The sequence below is a fragment of the Rutilus rutilus genome (genome assembly GCF_951802725.1).
Source record: "Rutilus rutilus genome assembly, chromosome: 3".
Taxonomy (NCBI): Eukaryota; Metazoa; Chordata; class Actinopteri; order Cypriniformes; family Leuciscidae; genus Rutilus; species Rutilus rutilus.
In genome coordinates, this window is record NC_140211.1 from 52826678 (window position 1) to 52848273 (window position 21596).

General features: G+C 36.9%; 2 protein-coding genes across 5 annotated transcripts in view; one reads left to right on the forward strand and one right to left on the reverse strand.

Moving 5' to 3' along the window:
• Positions 1–21596, reverse strand: part of hnf4b (hepatic nuclear factor 4, beta) — a 457854-nt gene that overhangs the window by 336876 nt on the left and 99382 nt on the right. The gene's annotated exons all lie outside the window — the stretch shown is intronic.
• The window catches only part of usp10 (ubiquitin specific peptidase 10), a 37272-nt gene continuing 16371 nt past the window's right edge, over positions 696–21596 (forward strand). For 2 of the 4 annotated variants that reach the window (XM_084404476.1, XM_084404477.1), the window contains exons 1-4: positions 696–1070; positions 16337–16405; positions 20371–20416; positions 20781–20840. In XM_084404476.1, coding sequence (XP_084260602.1) covers positions 1050–1070; positions 16337–16405; positions 20371–20416; positions 20781–20840 — 196 coding nt within the window. In that variant the 5' untranslated portion in view covers positions 696–1049. The remainder of the gene's footprint in view (positions 1071–16336; positions 16406–20370; positions 20417–20780; positions 20841–21596) is intronic. The other 2 variants (XM_084404479.1, XM_084404478.1) reach the window with 2 other exon arrangements.

The window sequence follows — 21596 nt, forward strand, 5'->3', positions numbered from 1 at the left end:
GGCATTTAATTAACAATCAACTTACTTAACAATATAACAAGGGCTTAGATACAAAAATAAAGTAAAAAGAGAAGTATAAATAAATAAATATAAAAAAACAGAATATTATAATAATTAACAAAATATTATAATAAATTATAGTTTATTTATTAAATAAAATAATAAATATTTTATTCTTATATTAAGAATAAAAAATCTATTCTTATAAATAAAAATAGTTTATAAGTCCAGCAAAATACTTGCTTTTTTATGTTTTTTTAAATTTATTTTACTTTTAGATGTTCTACCAAATAGTTCTTAAAGACTACATAGGGGGAAGGGGTTAAAATGCTTTTCTTCATTGTTCCCATATTATAAAAAATGTTTACAGATTTTATTCATTAATTTTTAAATATTTTTTTTATGTATCAAACAGTAAGCAGACATAAAGGACATTTAGAGCCTCTACAGGAATGAAATTACATCAAATATATGTAAAGTTTCACAAACAAAATAAAAAAATAAAAAATAAAATAACATGAATAAACACATACAGAGGAAACATTATGCATCAGTGGCATTACCAAATAAATCATCATAATATTTCAAGAATCTGTTACTTTTCTTGTTTTTTAATGAACCTAAGAGATTTGAGAAATGCCGCTGTACCTTTATAGTAACAGATTATATATATTAAAAAATGGTTACAGTAAACTAGTGCAAGTTTGAATTTGTACGTCATTTTGGCGCGCCCACCCTCCTGGTTGGACGTCAACGCACGGCGCACGCACACGAGCTCGTTGAGAAGGGTGCGCGCGCGAGCGAGAGCCACTGGCAGCACACACACAGGCGCGAGATAAAGATGGCGGCGACGGTGGGGGAAACGGCGTGATATGCTGGAGTAGTGGCACTGAACCTGAGTAAAACCACCGAATGACAAACCATAGCAAAATGGAAACCATGTCACAGTAGGCGTTTATTGGTAATACCAAGTACTACAAACTCACCTCACCCCTTTTCCCCCCGAGAGAACATTCATCTTGTGATTGTGGAGAAATCTCACCGGGAGCATGGCCTCGCACAGTAACCAGGTAGGAAAACACTTCTGCCTCTTTTTATGTTGCATTTTAGAGCATAATATCATTCAGACTGGGTGTTTTGTCCTGTGCTGCACTTTCTGTCGGAGTGTGAGGTGTGCGCGCGCGCGAGCTCATTGAATCAGCAGCATGGCTGCAGGCCTCACGCGCTTATTCAGAAGCACTCACTTTCTGTCAGCTAGCTCACACACAGGCGAGCTCCACAAGCACGCTTTACGAACGATATTAAGCTGTCACGAGGGCCGCGTGTATGGCTTTGCGCTGAGTGTGAGGTTTTCGGCCATGAGTTTGTGTGTGGCCCACTCGCTCGCGCTGCTGCAGCGGCCTGGCCACGCGCGCGTGCTCATTTAATAACGGTCATTAGCCGACGAACGTTTTCCCTCACTGTGAACATACCGCGACATTTCTGTCGGATATTGCATGTCTATCACACTCCACTAAATACAGTAAGAGGGTATGAATTGCTTCCATTAAGTGTCTTGAGTTGAAGCAAGTTGAAATAGTCGTGTCGTGTGGCTTATGTAGTGAAATAGGCCTGTTGATTGGGGGCGGTATCGCTTCCTGTCTTCAACCTCATTCATACTCTTGCGTTTGAGTTTTTCGCTTGTTTGTTGAGCACATGGCATCCGTTACATTTTCGATGACAGCTCGTCAACATTATACTGTATTTCCAATCGCTTCAGACTGGTTTTGAAGTCAGCTAACTTTAAACGAGGCACGATGTAGATGCTACATCATTGTAGCTCAACTGTTAGCCACATGCTGAACGAGACTGTGCTGTCCTTAATGTAAAGTGCTGCACATTAAAATGCATCCCAGTTGTGTTTAATGTTCTGAATCGGGCTGTCATATGTATATAACAATGTGCGATCTTCAAGTTTGCCACTTTCATAAAGTTGGATGGCTTGTAGCGCTGCATTGTATTGGGTTGAAATATGGTCGGTTTCATAAATGTCAAGTTATGGGTATTTCTGGTTAATGGAATATGCTTGTGTTGTAATAGACAATCTAGATACATAAAGCACGAGGTCCTGTCAAAGTGTTTTGCTTAGTCAGGCTACCTGTCAGTATTCGTGTAAACATGAAGGATCTTGTTATTTTCTATTAACTGTGGCATTTCTGAAGTGTTTATTCATAGCTCTGTATAATTCCAATGTTACATTTTATTATTCACATGTATTCTGTTACAGCTGTGTTCATAGCAAAGTTATTTTTTGTTAAGTATATTCACTAGTGGTCGGCTGATATTTGCAAATTTTTGGGGGAATTAAAGCAGAAAAGTCTTGTTTTGACAGTATCTGGACTTTTTTTTTTTTTACAGCGCAGATGTCAGACTTCCCATTCTTCGTCTTCATTCATTTACTTGAACAGTTCTAATTAATTAGACAAAACTGTTCAAGTAAAAATCACTCACAGCTCTTGAATGGAAAACGTTCAGATACTCTTAAATACTGAATGTGTTCCTCTGTTTACTACTGTTTACTATTGTTTACTAGGCTACATGTTTTGAAGCTATATTAGTTTAAAATTCTTAATTGTTTTAATATATATTTTTTTTATTTGTAAAAAGTACTTAATTACATATGTAATAATAATAATAATAATAAAAAAAGTTAAAGGGATACTTCACCGATTAGCATTAAGCTTTGTATCAGTAGAAACCCGGTAGTATTTTCGAATGATCGTGCGTCCCTCCCTCATGTCCCCCTGAGACGAGAGATTTCTGTATTGTGTGTCTGTAAAAAAACCTCAGATGATGCAAAAATCGTCATTTCGCGTCATCGTAGGCGTTTTTGTCCAGAGGCGAGAGACGACAGCCAGTAGTAGGAGCTCGTTCCGCATGTTTTTAACCTGCCCATAGGGGGATCTCACGATAAAACGCTGTCTTTTCAGTTTCGAGTCGACTAGTAGCCTAGTTGTATCATTTCTTCCGATACTGCCCTCTGTAACCGGTAGGCGTGGCTCGGGAGTGGCCTCGTAGGGCAGCGAAGCAGATGCATTCTGGGAGTTGTTGTCTTTCATCCACATGAGCCAAAAATAAATTTTCTGGCTTTTCTCAGTCTAGAAGTCACCAACTTCTAAAATAATTTCACATTTCTACTACATAAATGACCCAATTTAAATACACATTCATTTTTCAACCGTATAATAAACTGTAATGTCTGCCTCCACTACTACTCTGTCTCTACTGTATTGTCTGTGTCCTTAAGTCCCAGAATGCATTGCACTGCTGATGTCATGTTCCCATTCTCTATGAGGTCATCTTGTCAACTCAGAGGTCCCTGGCTCACATTTTTAATTTTGTTAATCTCTTTTCTGGTGAAAAACATAAATGAAGAAGAAAGCCCAAAAAATAAAATGCCTTGGATGTTTATTGACACATGGCAAAAGATAAGTTAGCTAAGAACCAGAATGTAAAATCATATTAAGATATCTTTAATTCTTGAGTTACAGGTGCGCAAACACAGGTACTCGGACAGGAATGTTCTATGCAGTTGTTTTGATAGAGGGACAAAAGATGCATTTCTAGTTTCAACATTATTTGTTTTTCAGACATTCCTCTTTAAAGGAAAAAGTTTCAGCTATGTGGAATGTGACCCATCTTTTTGGCCTTTTGACATTCCATATTTTGGCATCACTTTGTCATTCACCTGAAAAAATGTGAACAAAAAACAATTTGAGTTAAGTTAATAAGTTTCTGAAATTTGGTTGATTTGTGACCCTGGACCACAAAACCAGTCAACATTTTTTGAAACTGAGATTTATACATCTAAAAGTTGAATAAATAAGCTTCCCATAGATGTATTGTTTGTTAGGATAGGACAATATTTGGCCGTGATACAACTCTTTGAAAATCTGGAATCTGAGGGTGCAAAAAAATTGAAACATTGAGAAAATCGCCTTTAAAGTTGTTTTTTAATGTTCGCGATTCTGCCGCATTCACTCACAAAAATAAGTGTTTTATATATTTACGGTAGGAAATTTACAAAATATCTTCATGGAACATGATCTTTACTTAATATGCTAATGATTTTTGGCATAAAAGGAAAAATAGATAATTTTGAACAATACAATGGTATCGTTGGCTATTGCCACAAATATACCCGTGCGACTTATGACTGATTTTGTGATCCAGGGTCACATTTGACACAGAATTGGCCCTATACTGTAGCAATACTTAGACAAATTATGTAAATGTATGTATATTTGCTGAAGTATTTAATAAATATTTACTTCCTAGAACCTCACTTTAGTGAATCCAATCCAGCGATTAGATCTGGGGTCTCATTTATAAAACTGTGCGTAGGAACCTTACTAAAAGTGAACGTGCGCCTGAAAGCCAAAAATGGCGTACGCAAAAAAATATTCAGACTAATAAAACCTTTCGTACGCCAGAACCTGCGCAGAATTCACTTTATAAATCCCAGTCAGCGGAAGATTGTGCGCACATGCGTCTCCACCCCGAAATAACCATATATGGAGCTTACAACGCCTCGTTTTACTATGCAGATCCTCATCTGCATATCATTTGCATATGATTATTCATCCACGTGATAACGTTTAACGGTACAAGACACATTAGATTAATAAGAATCATGTAGCATGTAGTAACAAAAACCTTGCCTTGTTTTTGAATACTTAAATCAAATAGTGTAAAATACATTTCAGAGAAAGTCTTTTCCACTGGCCTAATTGTATTTTTAATTGATTTATATTTTTAATGGAAACAGATAGACCTTGGGCATTATTTGCACGAAACTATTTTCTCAGACAATCTGGTATTATCATGATAAGCAATTATCTCTGTGGTTAAAACATTAAAACAGCACGCCACAGGAAAAGTGTTCAAAAGCATCGCATCCACAACAAATATTTATATTGACTGAATATATATATTTTTTTGTAACTTCTCAGTAATGATTTCATGTTTAAGTGTTTAACTCCATTAATTTGAATGGCATATTTAATCTAAATGTTTATATCAGAAGTAAAACATAGTTTAAATCATTATTTTATTTATTTAAACTGTTATTTGCGTCAGTTTCACTAAACGGCCCAACGCGCTCGCTGAAGCGGACATTTAAGAAGGGATGGATATTTACTTCAAGTGACAGGCTTGGTGAGTGAAATTATATTTGTATTATCTTTCTGTATATGTTTAATTTTCTTTAGATTTTCTGTCTAAAAGTGACCAAAAAGACATTTAACTCCAGCTCACCATCGGTGTCGCCAAACTGCTCCATCTCCAAAACGTTCGTACGCATGGGTCAGAGTTTGCGTGCAGGTGCGCAAATTTTCCCGTCAAGTTTGTTTCTATAAATCACAACTTGTGCGTCGGAAGTGGCGTACGCCTCTTTCAGGGCCTGTTTTGTGCGTACGCAACGGTTATAAATGAGGCCCCTGAAGTGTGTATCTGTAGCCTGTATAAAATGCATGGCAGTTTGTCCTTGCAAATTGGATCGGGGGATGATTTGCCAATACGTCAAATTAACATGCAATGTGTGGTGTTTGTAAAATTAACGTTATTTAGTCTTTATTCAAGAAAGTGATTCCCAATTCGCAATTTTTTTTTATTTTTTTTATTTGTGCAATAGCTTCTATAATAGGATTAAAGAATTAAGTTGTTTAAGTGTTTATCATGCTCCTATTTCTTATTGACTCATTTATAATTTAGTAAATGTCAAATTTAATTGCTGCATGTTATCTAAATTAAATTAAATGCTGTGAGGTATATTGGCTTTATATCAGCCATCGGCCACCCCCGCTCTCTGAGATCTCGCCATCAGCCAAATCCCATATCGTTTTACCACTAATATGCACCACTGCAGTATTTTTAACCAGACTGGTTTATGTCGCCTAACTAACTGCCATGGCTGCGTACACAAATGTCAAACAGAAGTTGTTAACTGTGATTTAGAATAAATTTACAGTCTTGTTGGAATCCCACATCACGTAAACAATAGTTTCCAACTTACTCAAGTCCATGCTTGACATGCATACAGCCCGCTAGCCTCAGATTCCCTTGGCATTGGCCACACTTTCAGCCGTCACAAAGCTTGGTGAGCCGATGTGTCTGTTAATGTTCAGTGACAGACTATGCAAAACACTGTCAACAAGGATTGGGCCATGTTGTATTGAATATGTGAGGAGAATTTGAAGACTATTCCTAGAATGAACGAAACGCCTGAAAATAGAAGTTGGCTGTATTGCAATTATGGGTGGGGCAGTTCATGATGTGCCAAGTTTAGAGCATATCCCTCAGTTGTAGCCTGTTATAGATGAAATTGAAAATGCAGGCAGCTGATGGGCACTCTCCAAGTATGATGACATCTGCTTTAGAAGTTCAGTGAGCTGGCATCTGGGATGATGGCACCCCAGTTGAAATGCCATGGCTGAACATGTGGCTGGGAGCACAAAAGTAAAACTTTGATAATCTCCTCCTGTGTACAGGTATATATGCCGCGCAGGTATATTTGGTGAATTTATTTATTTTTTGATCGACTAACTAGTGGAAAATCTTGCCTCGTTTTATACGTTTCTAGGGCTGAACGATTCTGAAAAAATCTTTTTATTTTTATTTTTAATAAAGCTCTTTATCTTCTGTATTATTCAACAAAGACAAGCAATAAATCATTGTATAGTAGGAATGGCAGTCTTTAGGCACCTCACGATCCGATAGTCGCAATCCTACTCTGAACAATAATGATTCTTGATCTACTTTATTTAATTTTTTATTAATAAAACCTAAAATAACTTTTTTTAATTTAATTACATGTTTTTTTTTTAAATTACACATTTAACATTTTTATTAAAACAATTGCATGTTAAGAATTTGAAATAGCCTATATGAACTAATATAGCTTCAAAACATAAAAGCAAGTAAATAATAAAGTGGAACAAAAAACATTACAAGCATTAGCCTAAACAAAGAGTGCTTTCAGTATCTGAACGTTTTCAAGAGCTGTGAGTGTTTTTCTCGTTCTCATCTTTACTGTTTTATTATGACATCATAGACAGTGGGAGATCCGATAAGCTGCATTCACACTAATGTACAGATCTCTTGTGAAATATAAGATGTGGTTTGTCCTGTCTGTTTAATCCCTTAAGACATAACTGACTTTGTTTGCTTTTAATGATGCGCAATTAATGTATTTTGAGACGCACGTATAATTAACCACTTACTGAGTCACGCACAGCCGCATGCGTGAGCACTCTTCACAAAGCGCATGTCAGCATTTGAAATTGAAAGCAGCCCTCTGTCAGTGAGTTTCATATTTTTTTTATATATATAAGCCCACTGCATTCCAAACGACACATGATGCTTTCGTAGAGCATTTTGTAAGGAAAATACCGGCGGGCAAGACCACACACTGCAAGCGTAACAACAAGCAAAGTGCGCATTTCTCTCAGCGCGTGTCCTGTGCAATGAAGCCCGCGAATGTCCTTGTAATTCACTTCAGCCTTCAGTCCTACATGTGTGTGAACTACAATGTATTTAGGAGCATGTGTGCGAATAAAATAGTTTCTTAATTTTTTTTTGTTTCTTTCAAGATTTCTTAAATTGTGCCGAGTCTTCAATAGATGAAATGGTAAAACAAATGTCTTAAAGGGGAACTAAGTAACTTTTTTTACCTTAACCGAACAGCTTCGGAGTCATTGGAATAGTTATATTACTTTTTTCGGGTTGAATGGTGGTCGTCTCGCACCCCCCAAGCGCCTGTGAGCCGAAAAACCACCCTTGCAACTTTGGGCCGGCGGGCCAAATTCCCGAAAACTGCATATCCCTGCTTTAATGATCATTTTAAGATGTCCTATATTCAGGGGATGGATAAATCGCGACACAACCTAATGATTAAACTTCAAAAGGCTATGATTTCATAAAAAAAAAGAAGAGCGCTGCATGTTGCAATGTCAAAAGCATAGACTGTAAAAAAATATGGACGTAGTGTCCATGACGTCACCCGTAGGTTTCTGAAGACCGTTTTTGAAGCCTAAAGTGGGCGTGGCCGACCGTCGCCATCTTGGCTGCGCGTCACTCCCGGATTTATTTATTTTTACAGTCAGGCAATGAGCTGAGGTAACGTGACGGCTAACAGACAGCAGACAAACGGCTAATGATGACTAATGACCACAGCAGCGGGAATCCACCTGTCACTCAAAAGTGGACACCTTTAATTATGCAGAAATTTTAAGGCTTAATATAATTTAAACGGATGAGTTATAAAAAAATTCACCCCCCTCACAGTTGGCATGAAGGGCACAATTAGCTGTATCGACAAAAGCCACATACAGACACCAGGCTGTAAACACGTTTTTTTCTGCTGTAAAATTTGCCATTTTAACATGGGGGAGATACAGATTTTACTCACTTTTGACACCAGCCTCAAGCGGCCAGTCAACGAATTGCAGTTTAACTCACTTCCGTGTTGGTTTGAAGAGAGAGACGGAGAGGTTGCCGCTTGGTCAAAAGGCAGTGTTGTTGCGCGTTCTACAGGCTCGCGCAACAGCGTTTCAGACTGCAAAGGGATCATTTGAAGGATCATCCCGCAATGGTATAGACATTTCAAAATAAGAGTCCCGGAGTATTTCGGGCTTGTTTATAATTGCCACATTGTGTGTTATTTAAAAAAAAAATTATTCCTGGCCTTTATTGGTATTTTGGTTACACAAACTATTTAACATAAGTTAATTTCCGTTTAATTCATAGTAAACTATTGTAATTTCTTGCTGGGATGCTCCTCCACAGGAAGAAAAAATTAAGAACATTATTTGATGCATTATTCAATGTATAGCCTAGATTTTACTAGTATTATGGATGTGATATTTTCCCACGGTATCACCGGCAAGGGCTTTTAAATCGCTAATTTGAAGGTGAAAGTAAAATGACAAACTCGCTTAAATAGGCGCTTTTACATTTTGCTTTGAAACCAAATCTTCCACCGTCATCTTGTCAGTCAAGAGTGAGGCCAAATGGGCGAAGTCAGGTGAAATCTGACTCCTGCTGCTGATCTGTGCTGCGTTTCTCGTTAGGCTCACGCTTTAAGCAGACATGTTCAGTTTTTAATTCTAGTGTCTGTTCTCTAACTGAACTAAACGATTTTATTACTATAAAAAAAGAAAAACGACGGTGGGGGTGGTGCCGCGGTGGGCAAGTGATGTATCCAGTGTTGTGGCTGAACACCAACTATCGCGCAAGCCTAACTAGTATCAAGGTTATTATAATTTTCTAAAACTATGGCAGTTAGAAAGACAAAGACTACTAACTGTAGCTAAGGCTAGAGTACAAATTCTTCATGCATTTGCTCAGCAGATATGAGTATTCAAAGATATTTTAAGAAAATGCTTTTTTTGAAAATGAGGAAGGGAAAATGGCACTACAAGTAACTTAGCCAGCATTAGCGTTTAGCCTGAAATGGCAATGAATAAATGCAACAGCCTTTATTATGTCTCACTTAATTTGATGTGAAATTACAATAGAGGTCAACAATGAAACGAAATGCAGAGACAAAACTAAGATTCAAGCTTGTTCTCTGTTCCAGTTGTTCAGTGATGCTGCTGGCATAGTAGTGCGTGTGCTGAGGGAGAGGCGGCAGCAGGTCAAAGTTTAAAAGAAGCATAGTTCCCATTCACAGAGACATTTTGACAAAGCAAGGAGAACTCTACCATTTAAATGCTGTAATATCAATAATTTTTAAAGCATAATTTTCAATGCATAATATTATGTAATCAAAATGAATTTCACTATCAAAACATTAAGTCACACTTTATTTGTTCTTTGTCACATGTAGTAGACCATTTTTGTGCCATGGATAATAGGAGGATTTTCCGCCCGGCTACCACTGCAAGTATGTTTCAAATGATGTAAGTTTTGTATGGTTGAAGATTTGTTGCTCTAAAGAAGCATTGAAGCAAATGTAGATATGGCGATTCAGTAATTGGTTGTATAGCCGATTTGATTAGTTGCTTGACCTGCATTGACATTCTCATTATATTGCTGGTCTGAGCAATACCATACCATACCATGCTAAGAGAGGCCATATCAAAAAGCATTTGGAAGCATGTGGAAATGGTCGTTAATGGTGATGTCAGAACTAGTTATGCACTTAACGGCTGAAACCAGAAAATCCAGTTACTCGCCTGGCTTGTCCTTATCTGTGGGGGTTTGTTTGACACATTTTACATAAAACCAATGTGCACATTCTGTAGCTCTTGCTTTCTTTATAAATGTGGTTTATCACTTGAATGTACCGGAAGATAAGATCATTTAACTTTTTTTTTTTTAAACTATACTTCAATTAAGCACCATATTTGTCATGTTAAAGGGGAACACGGCAACTCTAGCCATTTCTTCCAGCCACAGCTGTGGGGCGTATATTTCACAACACTGTCGTAAAACAAATCACTTGCGGCACCCTCCTCCCCCTTTCTACCGCTGCTCATGTTATGTTGTTGTTATCGGAGCCGGCCAATTTTATCGTGTGGAGCTATGTCTACCGAGGTGGGGAATACATCATACACAGTATCATAGAACATTGTGTTCATGTCGAATTGCCGTAAAGCAGTTTGTGTTTCTCGCTCGTTCTCGCTTCTTGCAAGACTTCCTATTTCCAACTTACCGGGACGTTAGTCCTCATGTTGCAAGGTTGGTTTTCCGCCTGGGAACGCTGGGGGCGAGCAGGGAAAGTCACCATTCTCACCAGAACAGGTGATTTAACTATCCAAATGATTTCTAAACGGTTTTATTAAGTTGAAATGGTTGCCAAATTCCCCTTTAAAGTCAGCATGAAACAGAAGTTGCGATCGTCCTTTCTTTTTTTTTCTTTTTTTGATGTAGGGCTGCAACAACTAATCAACATAAACGATTATTATCGATAGTGAGAATAATCGACAACGAATTTCATTGACTAGTCGCGTCTGCACGCTCTTCTCAGAAACCATCAGCCAATCATGTCGCTTGACGGTAGTGAATAAGCGTTTACCGCGTCTTGCCCTCTCGTGCTTTGACATGCAGATTATTTAATTTTTTCATTTGTTAAATGCCTCAGAATGCAAGTTATGCGCTGAGGATAACATGTCAATGGCTATATCCTTATCTGTAAATGTTAGAAAGTCCCGCGAGTATTTACATTTAGCATATTCTGACAAGCGTCTTGTTAAACTACAGTGTTCAACGAACAGGCAAAGCGCCGGCAAGTCGTGCACCTTCACACTAGTTTACAGTACGTAAAATACAGGTACCCTGCACGTCCATTAAGCTGCATTGAAATAGTACAGATCGCTTAACGGAGAGCAAAACTCTCAAGCGCTCAGAGCGAGTGAAAATATATCTATGCTAAACTTATTCTTAGCCTCTAACGCACACACACACAGGCGAGTAAAATCTAAGAATTTATTAGCCAATGGCTAATGATAGACATTATTTATCATAGATTTAGTCGCATATGCGAGTGATTTACTCGCATTGTACAGGGTTGAGATGGCTAATTTGTAGTAATCCCCAGTCCAAATGAACAGCGATGGGGAGCTTAGTGTGGTACGTGTGGCACGCCTGTGGAAAATGGGCAAAGACACATTCTTTCTGTTGTGATTGTACTCGCCATCCACAGGCCATTGGATTACTGCTTGCTGTTTGTCCCTTGTGGTGCCGTTTCAGCAGTGTAGGTCGCTAATTTACAAACAGTTACATGTGCTTGAACTGCAGTTTCTTTTTTTTCTTGTTCTCCCTTTTTATGCAGCTAGTTGTGAATGTGAAGGGCTATTATGTGCACGTTTGCTGTGCCTTGTTTTCATCTGACACTTTCAGTTCCCCTAAAGATCTGCATGAAAATGAAGTTTCTGATAAGCTTTTTTAAATTTTTAATATGGTTAGAGTCAGTGTAGTGATTAGTCTTAACTAAGTGCAAGAGTCTTTTAGTTAAACTGCTAGTGCTTGTAAGGATTAAGGTAATTATAGCCTTCACAGAGGAAGCAGGTTATCTACTGGATGGTCTGACCATTATATGACCAGACGGCATTATTAAGCAGGGCTAGAATTTCGGTGGCGGATTGCAGGTTTTGCGTATAATTTTAATCACTCTCGCAGGTCTCGCTCTTATAATGTGGAAAATTCCCGCTAACATTTATTCACTTTAGCATGTAGGTTGTGTGAGTAAATTAATCTATACAGATTTTTCTATACAGAAAACTCTCTGCGAGACGTAATTTCACAAACAGCGTGAGTCTCTCTCTCTCTCTCTCTCTCTCTCTCTCTCTCTCTCTCTCTCTCTCTCTCTCTCTCTCTCTCTCTCTCTCTCTCTCAAAATGGGTTGCACAAGGCAAGGATCATTTTTACGTAAATGTAAATTTTTTTGATGAATAAATAAAAAAACCAGTTCAGCACACTTGAAATCAAATCGCAAGACTAGTGTGTGTGAATATTAAACCTCAAAAAGACTATTTAAATAAGAGTCCTGCATGTGGATGAATGGTGCAGACCAAGAGCCGTTGGACACACACACTGAAGCACGTGTGACACTCGTACTGTTTTTTGCCTATATGAGGACACGAATGCATGAACTTCAGCTCCAGACTCTAGATCTGCTGTGAAAGTCACTTTTTAAACATTTAACCGCTTCATTTGAGAGAAACTGTCTCATGTCATAAACACAAATGTCTTCACGGCAAAAAAAAGTTTGGTTTAACTTGACAGAAATATATTACTGTTGTACAGTAGAATTTAGATGCGTCTCAATGTAATAATACTAACACTAATACAAAAAAATTAACTATTTTTGTAAGGAATAATCACAATTTTTGTTTTAATTTTAACAGTAAAGCTCATTGTGCAGCACGTTGTTTGACAGTTTTTCATTTCATATGATTAAAATAAATTAAATTTTTCATTTGATTACCAGAATAAACACAGCGCTGAATTTGTATGAAAAAAAATTTTTTTTTAATTTAATTAGACATGCTTTTTAATTTTATGGTATAAAACATGTCTGGCAGAGCGCTTTATTACTCAACTTCTGAAGGCTATGACAACACCACGTATCCGTAACGCCCGCTCTGCGACACTAGTAGTTTCTACCACCCCCCGAAAAAAAAAAATCCTAGGGGAAACACTGAGTGTGTATATCTATATCTATCTGTCTCTTTGAAAAGGTCTCACATAGCAGAATACAAAACACATATTTGTTTCAGTTTGTGACCAAACTATACCAAGTATTTGTATGAAAAATTGCTGCTGATGCACATAACAGTACACAGATTAGGCTTTTGTGTTACGTTTTGCCATTTTAAATTTGCGAAACATCAGTAAACCAAAGTAAAACACGTCTTTATTTAGAGAGGGTCGTCTCGATTCAAACAAGCCCAAACATAACATGACACTTAGATCTTGAAAAAATCCTAACGGAGTGAAAAGACATGTTTACTTGGAGACAAGACATGCTTGCTTCCAATATCCGACGCATCACAATTATGACAGCATCGTTTGAAACTTCAACCAGTGGAAACTGGATCTTGGGTGAGGGTGGGTGGGTATAGTGGTTTGGGACAATGTGTGGAGACCAATCAGACAGTCTTACAGCTGGAGTGCGCTTGGATTGGGCTGATTGCCCTGATTGCCCTGATTGATAGGTCTTGATTTACCGTGCACCATAGAATAGGAGCGCACAGCTGAATCAGCGCTGGAAGATCATCATTCATCAACCAGATCTTATTACTTGTTACTTATTCTACGTAATTATACATATTTTTATGCTCCATGGTGTTTACACAAGTAGTTCAGTAAAAGGAGAGGGGTTTTTGTAGATATCGATCGATATTTAATTTATTTTTTACTTTAATTTTTTACCAATTATTTGCATGTTTATGTGCCCGATAACGATATGCAGAACCAATATTTGTTTTATTTCCGTTTTTGACAATAACAACAGTACTGAACTGAACATTTAACACCTTTTAAATACTATAATTTCACTCCCTCCTTACATACAAAACAAAACAAAACAAAACAAAACAAATAAATAGTCTTAAAGAGTGTAAAAAAAATAGTGTACTGTCACTAAAGTGTCTCTTTTTTAAATAAAATCTTTAAGGTAAACAAACAGGTAATGGATATATGTAAATATTCTATGTAATTCTAACAAATTAAAGCATAAAACACTCTGAACCGCCTGAATTAAACATTACCGCTGTTGCATTTATTTTTATTTGTAACAGCGTATTAAAACCAGTCAAAATAAATGTACAAAGTCTAATGTTTTCAAATGGAGAACATGAATGACAGGGGAGTCTATCATCTCCCTATAAATATAAGCATTCGTTTTAAACGGAGTGAAGAGAAAGGAACAATGGATGATGTTTGTCATGACGATGTTTGTCATGTTATCAGAATTATTAATGTTTTTGTCTAGATTATGAAATGCCTGCTGACAGAGCGCTGTTTTTATCTGTGCGTTTACACAACGTCTCTCGCGGAGATAATTTCCACAGAGCTGTAATTTAGACATTTATTAGCTAAATAAATGTTATACAGTAGACATTTAATGTAATTTAAGGAGTTTTAAACGAGTGCATCTTAAGTTGCATACGATACGGTGGCCGTGCTGAAGCATCTGATCATCAAACCAGTGAGTGAACGGCACTATGAACACGACTTCACGAGACTAATGATGAGCATAGACAACAGAGAGAGAATAAAATTCAGCGCTTTTATTTCAAACATGCACTCATTTAAGTTCTGTCTTTGGGACAGGACTTGACGGATCACAAGACTCTGTGAGTTTGTCTCTCTTTTTAGCACCAATTTTAAAATACAAACAAGCATTTATGTAACTTTTTTTTATTTGTGCATATCTCATTTGTGCATCAGTGGCTGTTAAGTTTATTAAGGGACGCAAGTTATTTTACCCTTGAACACCGTTGTTGACTCATCTCTCCCCAGATGTAGTGCTTTTAAAGGCTGTCTTTCGCGCAATTCTCAAAACAGCCACAAGATGGCGCCATTATCTGCGAATCCGATATTTCAAAACTGACACCCGATTATGGGAAAATGCTTTATGGTTTTTTTTTCAGCGGTGAATGTAACATAAGAACCTCGTTCTATCAAATGGCTTCAGAGTTAGAAGCCATTACTTTTAAGAGTGCCACTTAGCCATGAAATCATAAAAAAAAATGCATTCATGGTGTAAGTGGTTAAAGTTGAACACTTTTTGTACTGAAGTATGACGTAGGAGAAGTCACAATCTCATGAAAAACAAAAACTTCAAATTGCAAAGAGTTAAAGAGAAAAAGTTAAGAGCACTTTTATAATGAATGAAGCTGTCGATCAGTTCAGCATGATACTATAGAAGAACAATGGTACATTTAGTAAGAGTAGAATTTTAATTTTCCCTATAAAAACTCAATTTTATCTGCACCTCAACTCAAGCTCAGTGCTTTATGGTCAATTTCATTTCCAAGAAATAAACATGTAGCCTAATATTACTAACTGCGCTTAGTAAAACAAAACAACAGTACTTTTGTAATTAAATTGCCTCTAATTAACAATCCCGTCCCCCCCCCCCCTCAGCGCTACCAAATCAGGTTCTGGCGCCACCATCTGTAGAACTTAGTGGCACTGGTGACACTACTCTCAAATGTTAAGTCTGGAGCCCTGACACTGAAAGTGCACGCACTGTAAAATGAAGTGCAACTGTTGTAATTATAATCCACGTTTTAAATTCATCCCAAGCATTTTAGTCCTAAAGGCTGATCACACCATCACTAAGTAACTGTCAATTTAAAAACCTTCACAATACATTCAGTAATGTTTAATTTTCCACACTCATAAAATGTTACACATTGTCCAAAGTGAATGCTTGAAGGGTCTCTCTCTCTCTCTCTCTCTCTGCCAATGCGTTGTCCTGTAAAGTGGGGCATGAGGGAGCCATTTTGCCATGCTGCATGACTCATCACTTTCCAACTTGCTCTTTACTTTCACCCAACCTGATGTTGCAATCATGCGGTAATAATGGCTGCCACGTCCCCATTTACCCTCATACACAGAGCTTTGATTGTGTTTTAATAAGTGGGCTGAATTTAAATTATGGACACATGTATAATGCTGATTCTCATGCCAAAAAGACCACCTCAGTCTTAAAAGGATGCCATAATGCTAGAAAGAGGTTTTGCAAAGTGTTTGCAATCAAACAGGTTCAAGTTAAAATCAATGCTTACCAATCTTTAAGTGTCACCTAACATTATGCACTTCTTTTTGGTTTGTTTTTTTACAGTACATCTTTGGGGAGTTCAGTCCAGACGAGTTCAATCAGTTCTTTGTGACTCCCCGCTGTTACGTTGAGGTAAATAATTACACGTTTAACACATCTAAAACACATGAAATGTTAGGCTTAGTCTTAAAGCTTTATTGCGTTTGCCTTTTTTTATCCTAGTTTAATTGTTTAGCATAATTTGTAAAATTTGAATGTTTGAGATTTGCAATGGAAATTACATTTTGAAAATCATGTGTAATTTTTAGTCATGTGTTTGTTCTCACAATTTGCAACATCTGAAATGGATTTTTCATTAACACTGTGCTTTTAATCTTTCAGTGTAATCTTTCTTGAGCCTTTCAAATATTTATTGTTACTACTAGTGTAAGAAATGGAAGTGGTAGGCCTAATTTTACACTTCATTTTCCTTTTGATACATAGGAATATGGGAAATGTAACTTCAAATACTGAAATTCACTGCCATCTTGCCTATTACATGTTAAAATTTATCCACCTTTTCCCCTCCTTTTCTTCTGTACAAAAAAATGCACGAGTCATTATTGCTCATCCTTTGCTGTCCATTCTAATGGACTACTTGCACAACTACTTCTGCGTTCTAGTTAGTAGATATCGGGAGTCTCCGGTTAGAGCGTTCAGCATGAGAATGCAGCTTATCACTGTTTTATAACTGCCAATTGATTAAAACAATGGATAATGATCTCTGTATTAATTATCTTGAGCCTCCTGAAATTTTCCTATAAATATATTTTCTTTCCAACTGTGCATTCTGAATAATAAATAGGCTAAATATATTTATCCACTAAGCTGCAGCAGTCCTTTATGCTTGTCTTCTCATTAACAGTTTTTTTTTTTCTCTTTCTGACATTTCATACTTGTTGGGATTACATATTTAAATGAAATTGACTATTAAAAGGATTGCTTGTGTGCGCTAGTGTTTATTCCAGTCTTCTATAATAGTTGAATGAATGAATGAATGCTCGCGAGGTGCCTGTAACAATGTTAAATAGACTAGGCAATTTAATCGTTAACGTACACAGTGTAGAGGAGAATGACAGTCAACTACTTTGAATATTATAGCATTTTCGGCATAAACATGTAGGCCTGTCACGATAACAAATTTTGCTGAACGATAAATTGTCCAAGAAATTATTGCGATAAACGATAATATTGTCGTTCTGAGACCATTTTCATCTAATATAATGATAATGGCATAATAATGCAGGTACACCTTTTCAGAGATCTATAAACTTTTATTTCTAAAGAATATTACACATTGAAAACGGAAAACATTTTAAATATCCACAAAAAATGAACAAAACAACCAAAAACAATAAAAGCAATGGACTCTCAGTGTCTGTTAACAAAAAAATTCACTTGAATAAATACCAAAAACAATAAATAAAATGGATGTAATCAAAATTGCACTTAAAAAAATATTAAACATTAGGCTCAGACATAAATAGTGATACATTCCATAACAGGCAAAACTGCCAGTTAGGACCTTTGTAAACAAATAAAAAAAGCCTCAACAGGCCATATCACACCATTTTGCACTGTCCTTCTGTTACTTTGTCGACTAAACGCCCGAGTGATTGTGTACTGTCGGGAAGACGGAGACGCACTTTATTGCGTGTATATGCTACGCACTGAAAATACTTGGTTAGGATTAGGGGTGAGTAGTGCGTGCGTATTACACGCCATAAAGTGCGTATCATATGCACGCAAAAACTATTTTTGGCGTATAAATGGCACGAGAAATAACATTCGTATAGATACGCATTTTCATGAGATCGGGCTGGCTGTCGTGTTTGGCTTTGAAACCAATTCCATTTTTGTCTTTTTTTTTCTTTTTTTTTCTCCAACTCACAACTAGCGTCTTCTCTCTCTCCCGGCAGTCGCCGCAAGCAGTCCCGCTTTCCCATACAAAGACCATGTGACTGACAAACGCAGCGGCGCCGCCTCCCCACACAAAGACCATGCAACTGACAAGAGGGTTCACTCCTTCTATACGCTAAGGAACCGAGAGTGGTCATCCAGTCTCTTTGATAGAGAGAGAGAGAGAGACGAGGAAAACAAACAAGCATGCAAATGGAATTATCGCGGCCGGAAAAATTATCTAGCTCTTTTATTTTTTTTTTTCGTGCGATTAATTGATTTATGGACTATCGCGACAGGCCTATAAACATGTAAATAGTGAAAAGACTGACATTGAAAAATGACACAGAATGATTAAAATATTTAATCCAAATAAATGTCAGTGGTTCGTACTGATGTTATTCACAGGGTTCCCGCGGGGTCTTAAAAAGTCTTAAATTCTGAACTTTAAATTTAAGGCCTTAAAACGTCTTAAAAACAGCCAGATTTTCATCCGCGGTCTTAAATTTCATTTAGTCAGGTCTTAAAAAAGATTTTACCCTCGTTCATTTCCAGAAACGCTGGCCGCAGAAAGTTATTACAAAGTAGCAAAAAAGTATCGAAGTCGCTCGCCAAGAGGCAGCTCACATATCGCGTCTTTTTAGCGCCCAAGTTCATTCAAATGTAGGCGCGCTGTAAGCGACATGAAAAAAGACATGAAGGATGCGGGTGCACCCAAACACTACGGGTGTTTTTCTCTTCTCCGTAAATAAATCTTGTAACAGAGCTACAGCAAGTGTTTTTCGGCGGTGGAAATCCATTAGCCACTAAAACTTTTTTTGTCATTGTGGAGAGCGCAGTGCATGGTTGCATAGCAACGACAGACGCCACGGTAAAATCGGACCGAATTTTACTATTAATAATAAAAGATAAGCTAAACTGTATTGTAAATGTCAGTAAATAATTTTTTTGTAAAAAGAATGAGTCAAAGATAAATTAAAGTCTGAAAAATGTGTGGTTTATCTTTTTATAAAAACCTTTTTTGTCAACTTTATTTGAACTTGTACATGTTAGTATATAACATGTTACAAGACACTTTTAAAATCTGGCTATCATTTTTATTTGTATTATTTTAATGTATATGTTAGTGTGTATTGATGCAAATTTTATTTGTTATTTGCTGTTTTTCGACATAAAACTTGGTGAATTGATTTCATTGTGTAGTATTAGTACTTTTTGAACAGGATTCTGTGATAACAGTGGTAATTTTTGGCACTATAATAATTAAATGAAATGTTCATGCCATTTCATCTCTAGTTATGATCAACTATGATCAACTAAAATCAACTAATGTGTTTTTTACAGTAGGCCTATAATATGCAAAGTACAATTTTCTATAAAAAAATTATATCTGATTCTGTTCTTTTCTCTGACACGCGTTGTTGGGTCTGGAAGGTTACTAATGTGATTGCTTTATCTGTAAATTAAGTTAATGCTTTTTCAATTACTGAATTCATTGAAATAAAATGAATTCTTTGATTTGAATTTTTTTTGGCAATGCGTCGTGTAGGTCTTAAATTTCAATCTTTATGGTCTTAAAATGTCTTAAAAAGGTCTTAAATTTGACTAACTGAAACCTGCAGGAACCCTGTATTCATCTGTTCTCATGTTATTCATCTGTTCTCATGTTCATGCGCGGTCACTAGTTTAGACGAGCACTGACACCCTGTGGTGAAATAATGGCGTATTTTCAACACCTGCTGCTTTCTCAGATCGGCTTGGGTTGGATTAAAACTTCATGTTCCGATAAGTTTGGAAAATTCTGCACACAGTAAACATCAGAATATACCACCTTCTGTCAATAAAAATTGCCAAATTTTTAAATCTTATTGCGGACACTCATTTTAGTTGGCGTTTGTTCAACTCATTGACCAGATTACATTGTAATTAAACACAACCGGATATAAGGGAGACGTACTATTTCCAAATGGAAGTGCATCAAGAATCTCAGTGCAAGTGGTCCATTGCAGATTAAACTCTGACCTTCCACTCCAAATGTTACCTGTTTTGATAACATGCATTTAAATTTATAGGATAGGTTATGGAATAAATGTTTGTTTGTATATGTACTTTTTATTGACTTCATGTGATTGAGTGATCTCATGCTAATTTCTTATCAGCTTCCCCCCTTCAATGATAAAGTCTCCTGCATCAGCCATTCCTCAGGTAAGATCAAAGCCTCACTTGAATGTTCCTACAAATACTGATACAGAAATAAAGATATGAGATACAGATATGAGATCCTTAGCACAATTAAGCCCACATAAGCACACAGATTGGTTTTCATGTATTATCCATTGACCATAGCTTACATCTTCACACATGAAATACAGAATTCATAATATTCATCTGTCCCATTCACATCCTAATCATTAATTGGTAGAATGGCCCTCATTCATCAATGAGTTGAATATAAACATCCTTAGGCTACGTGCCCATCTCTGTAGTCTTAATAATCTTTCCCGAGACAGTATCATATTGCCCTCTCAGATAGTTGTGACCTTCACCCTCATCTGTATCAATTATTTAGGAGGTTACTGCACTCCTGCTGTGCCTTACATAACGGAATCATTGAGACGGCAGGTTTGCGGTGAGTTTTCGGTCCACTACACAGCGCCTTACTCTTCTGTTTTTGTTGCAGAACTCAACACTCAGGTCTTAAACACTGACAGCTTTCTAAACCTTCCCCTTTATCTACCTTAAACCCTTACTTATTCTTGCCTGTCCATTTAATCTTTGGAGCTTTGCATGCCTAGGTGCCAGGCGTCTCTCTGGCGCATATATGCATCTACCTGCAGTGCTTGGAGTTGATGGGAGGCTTTTGACACTTTTTTTTTTTATTAATTTTTTATATTACTTTTCTGGAAATTCTGTCTCAAAGCCCATCACATCTCAAGAGTGGACTAAGAATGTGATTTCATGGACCGTCTTTCAGGACCTCTAACAGAACTCCACCTGAAAATGTGGCAGTCTTGACAGTCTACAACCTGCTTATGAGTTCGTCCTCCATGCTGTCCTAAAATAAAACCTAAAATGAATACTAACAAAGGATGTGGTCTTATCTATTAATGTATTCATTGCTTGGGAACTTGTTCCCATGATGACTTCTGGTTTCATTGATTTTTGCTAATTTTGAGACCCAAAGTCTCAGAGTAATTGCATTCACTAACGCTGCTTTCATTCACTTCAAACTATCCTTCACTGCTTACTCTGCACAGTTCAGTACCACAGCCACTTTTAAATCAGATTCTTTGTATTTGATTAATAACTACATGATGCATTGTGTAAAAAAAAAAAAAAAAAAAATCATCATTGTTCATGTTTTTAGCCTTCAGTATTGCTTATT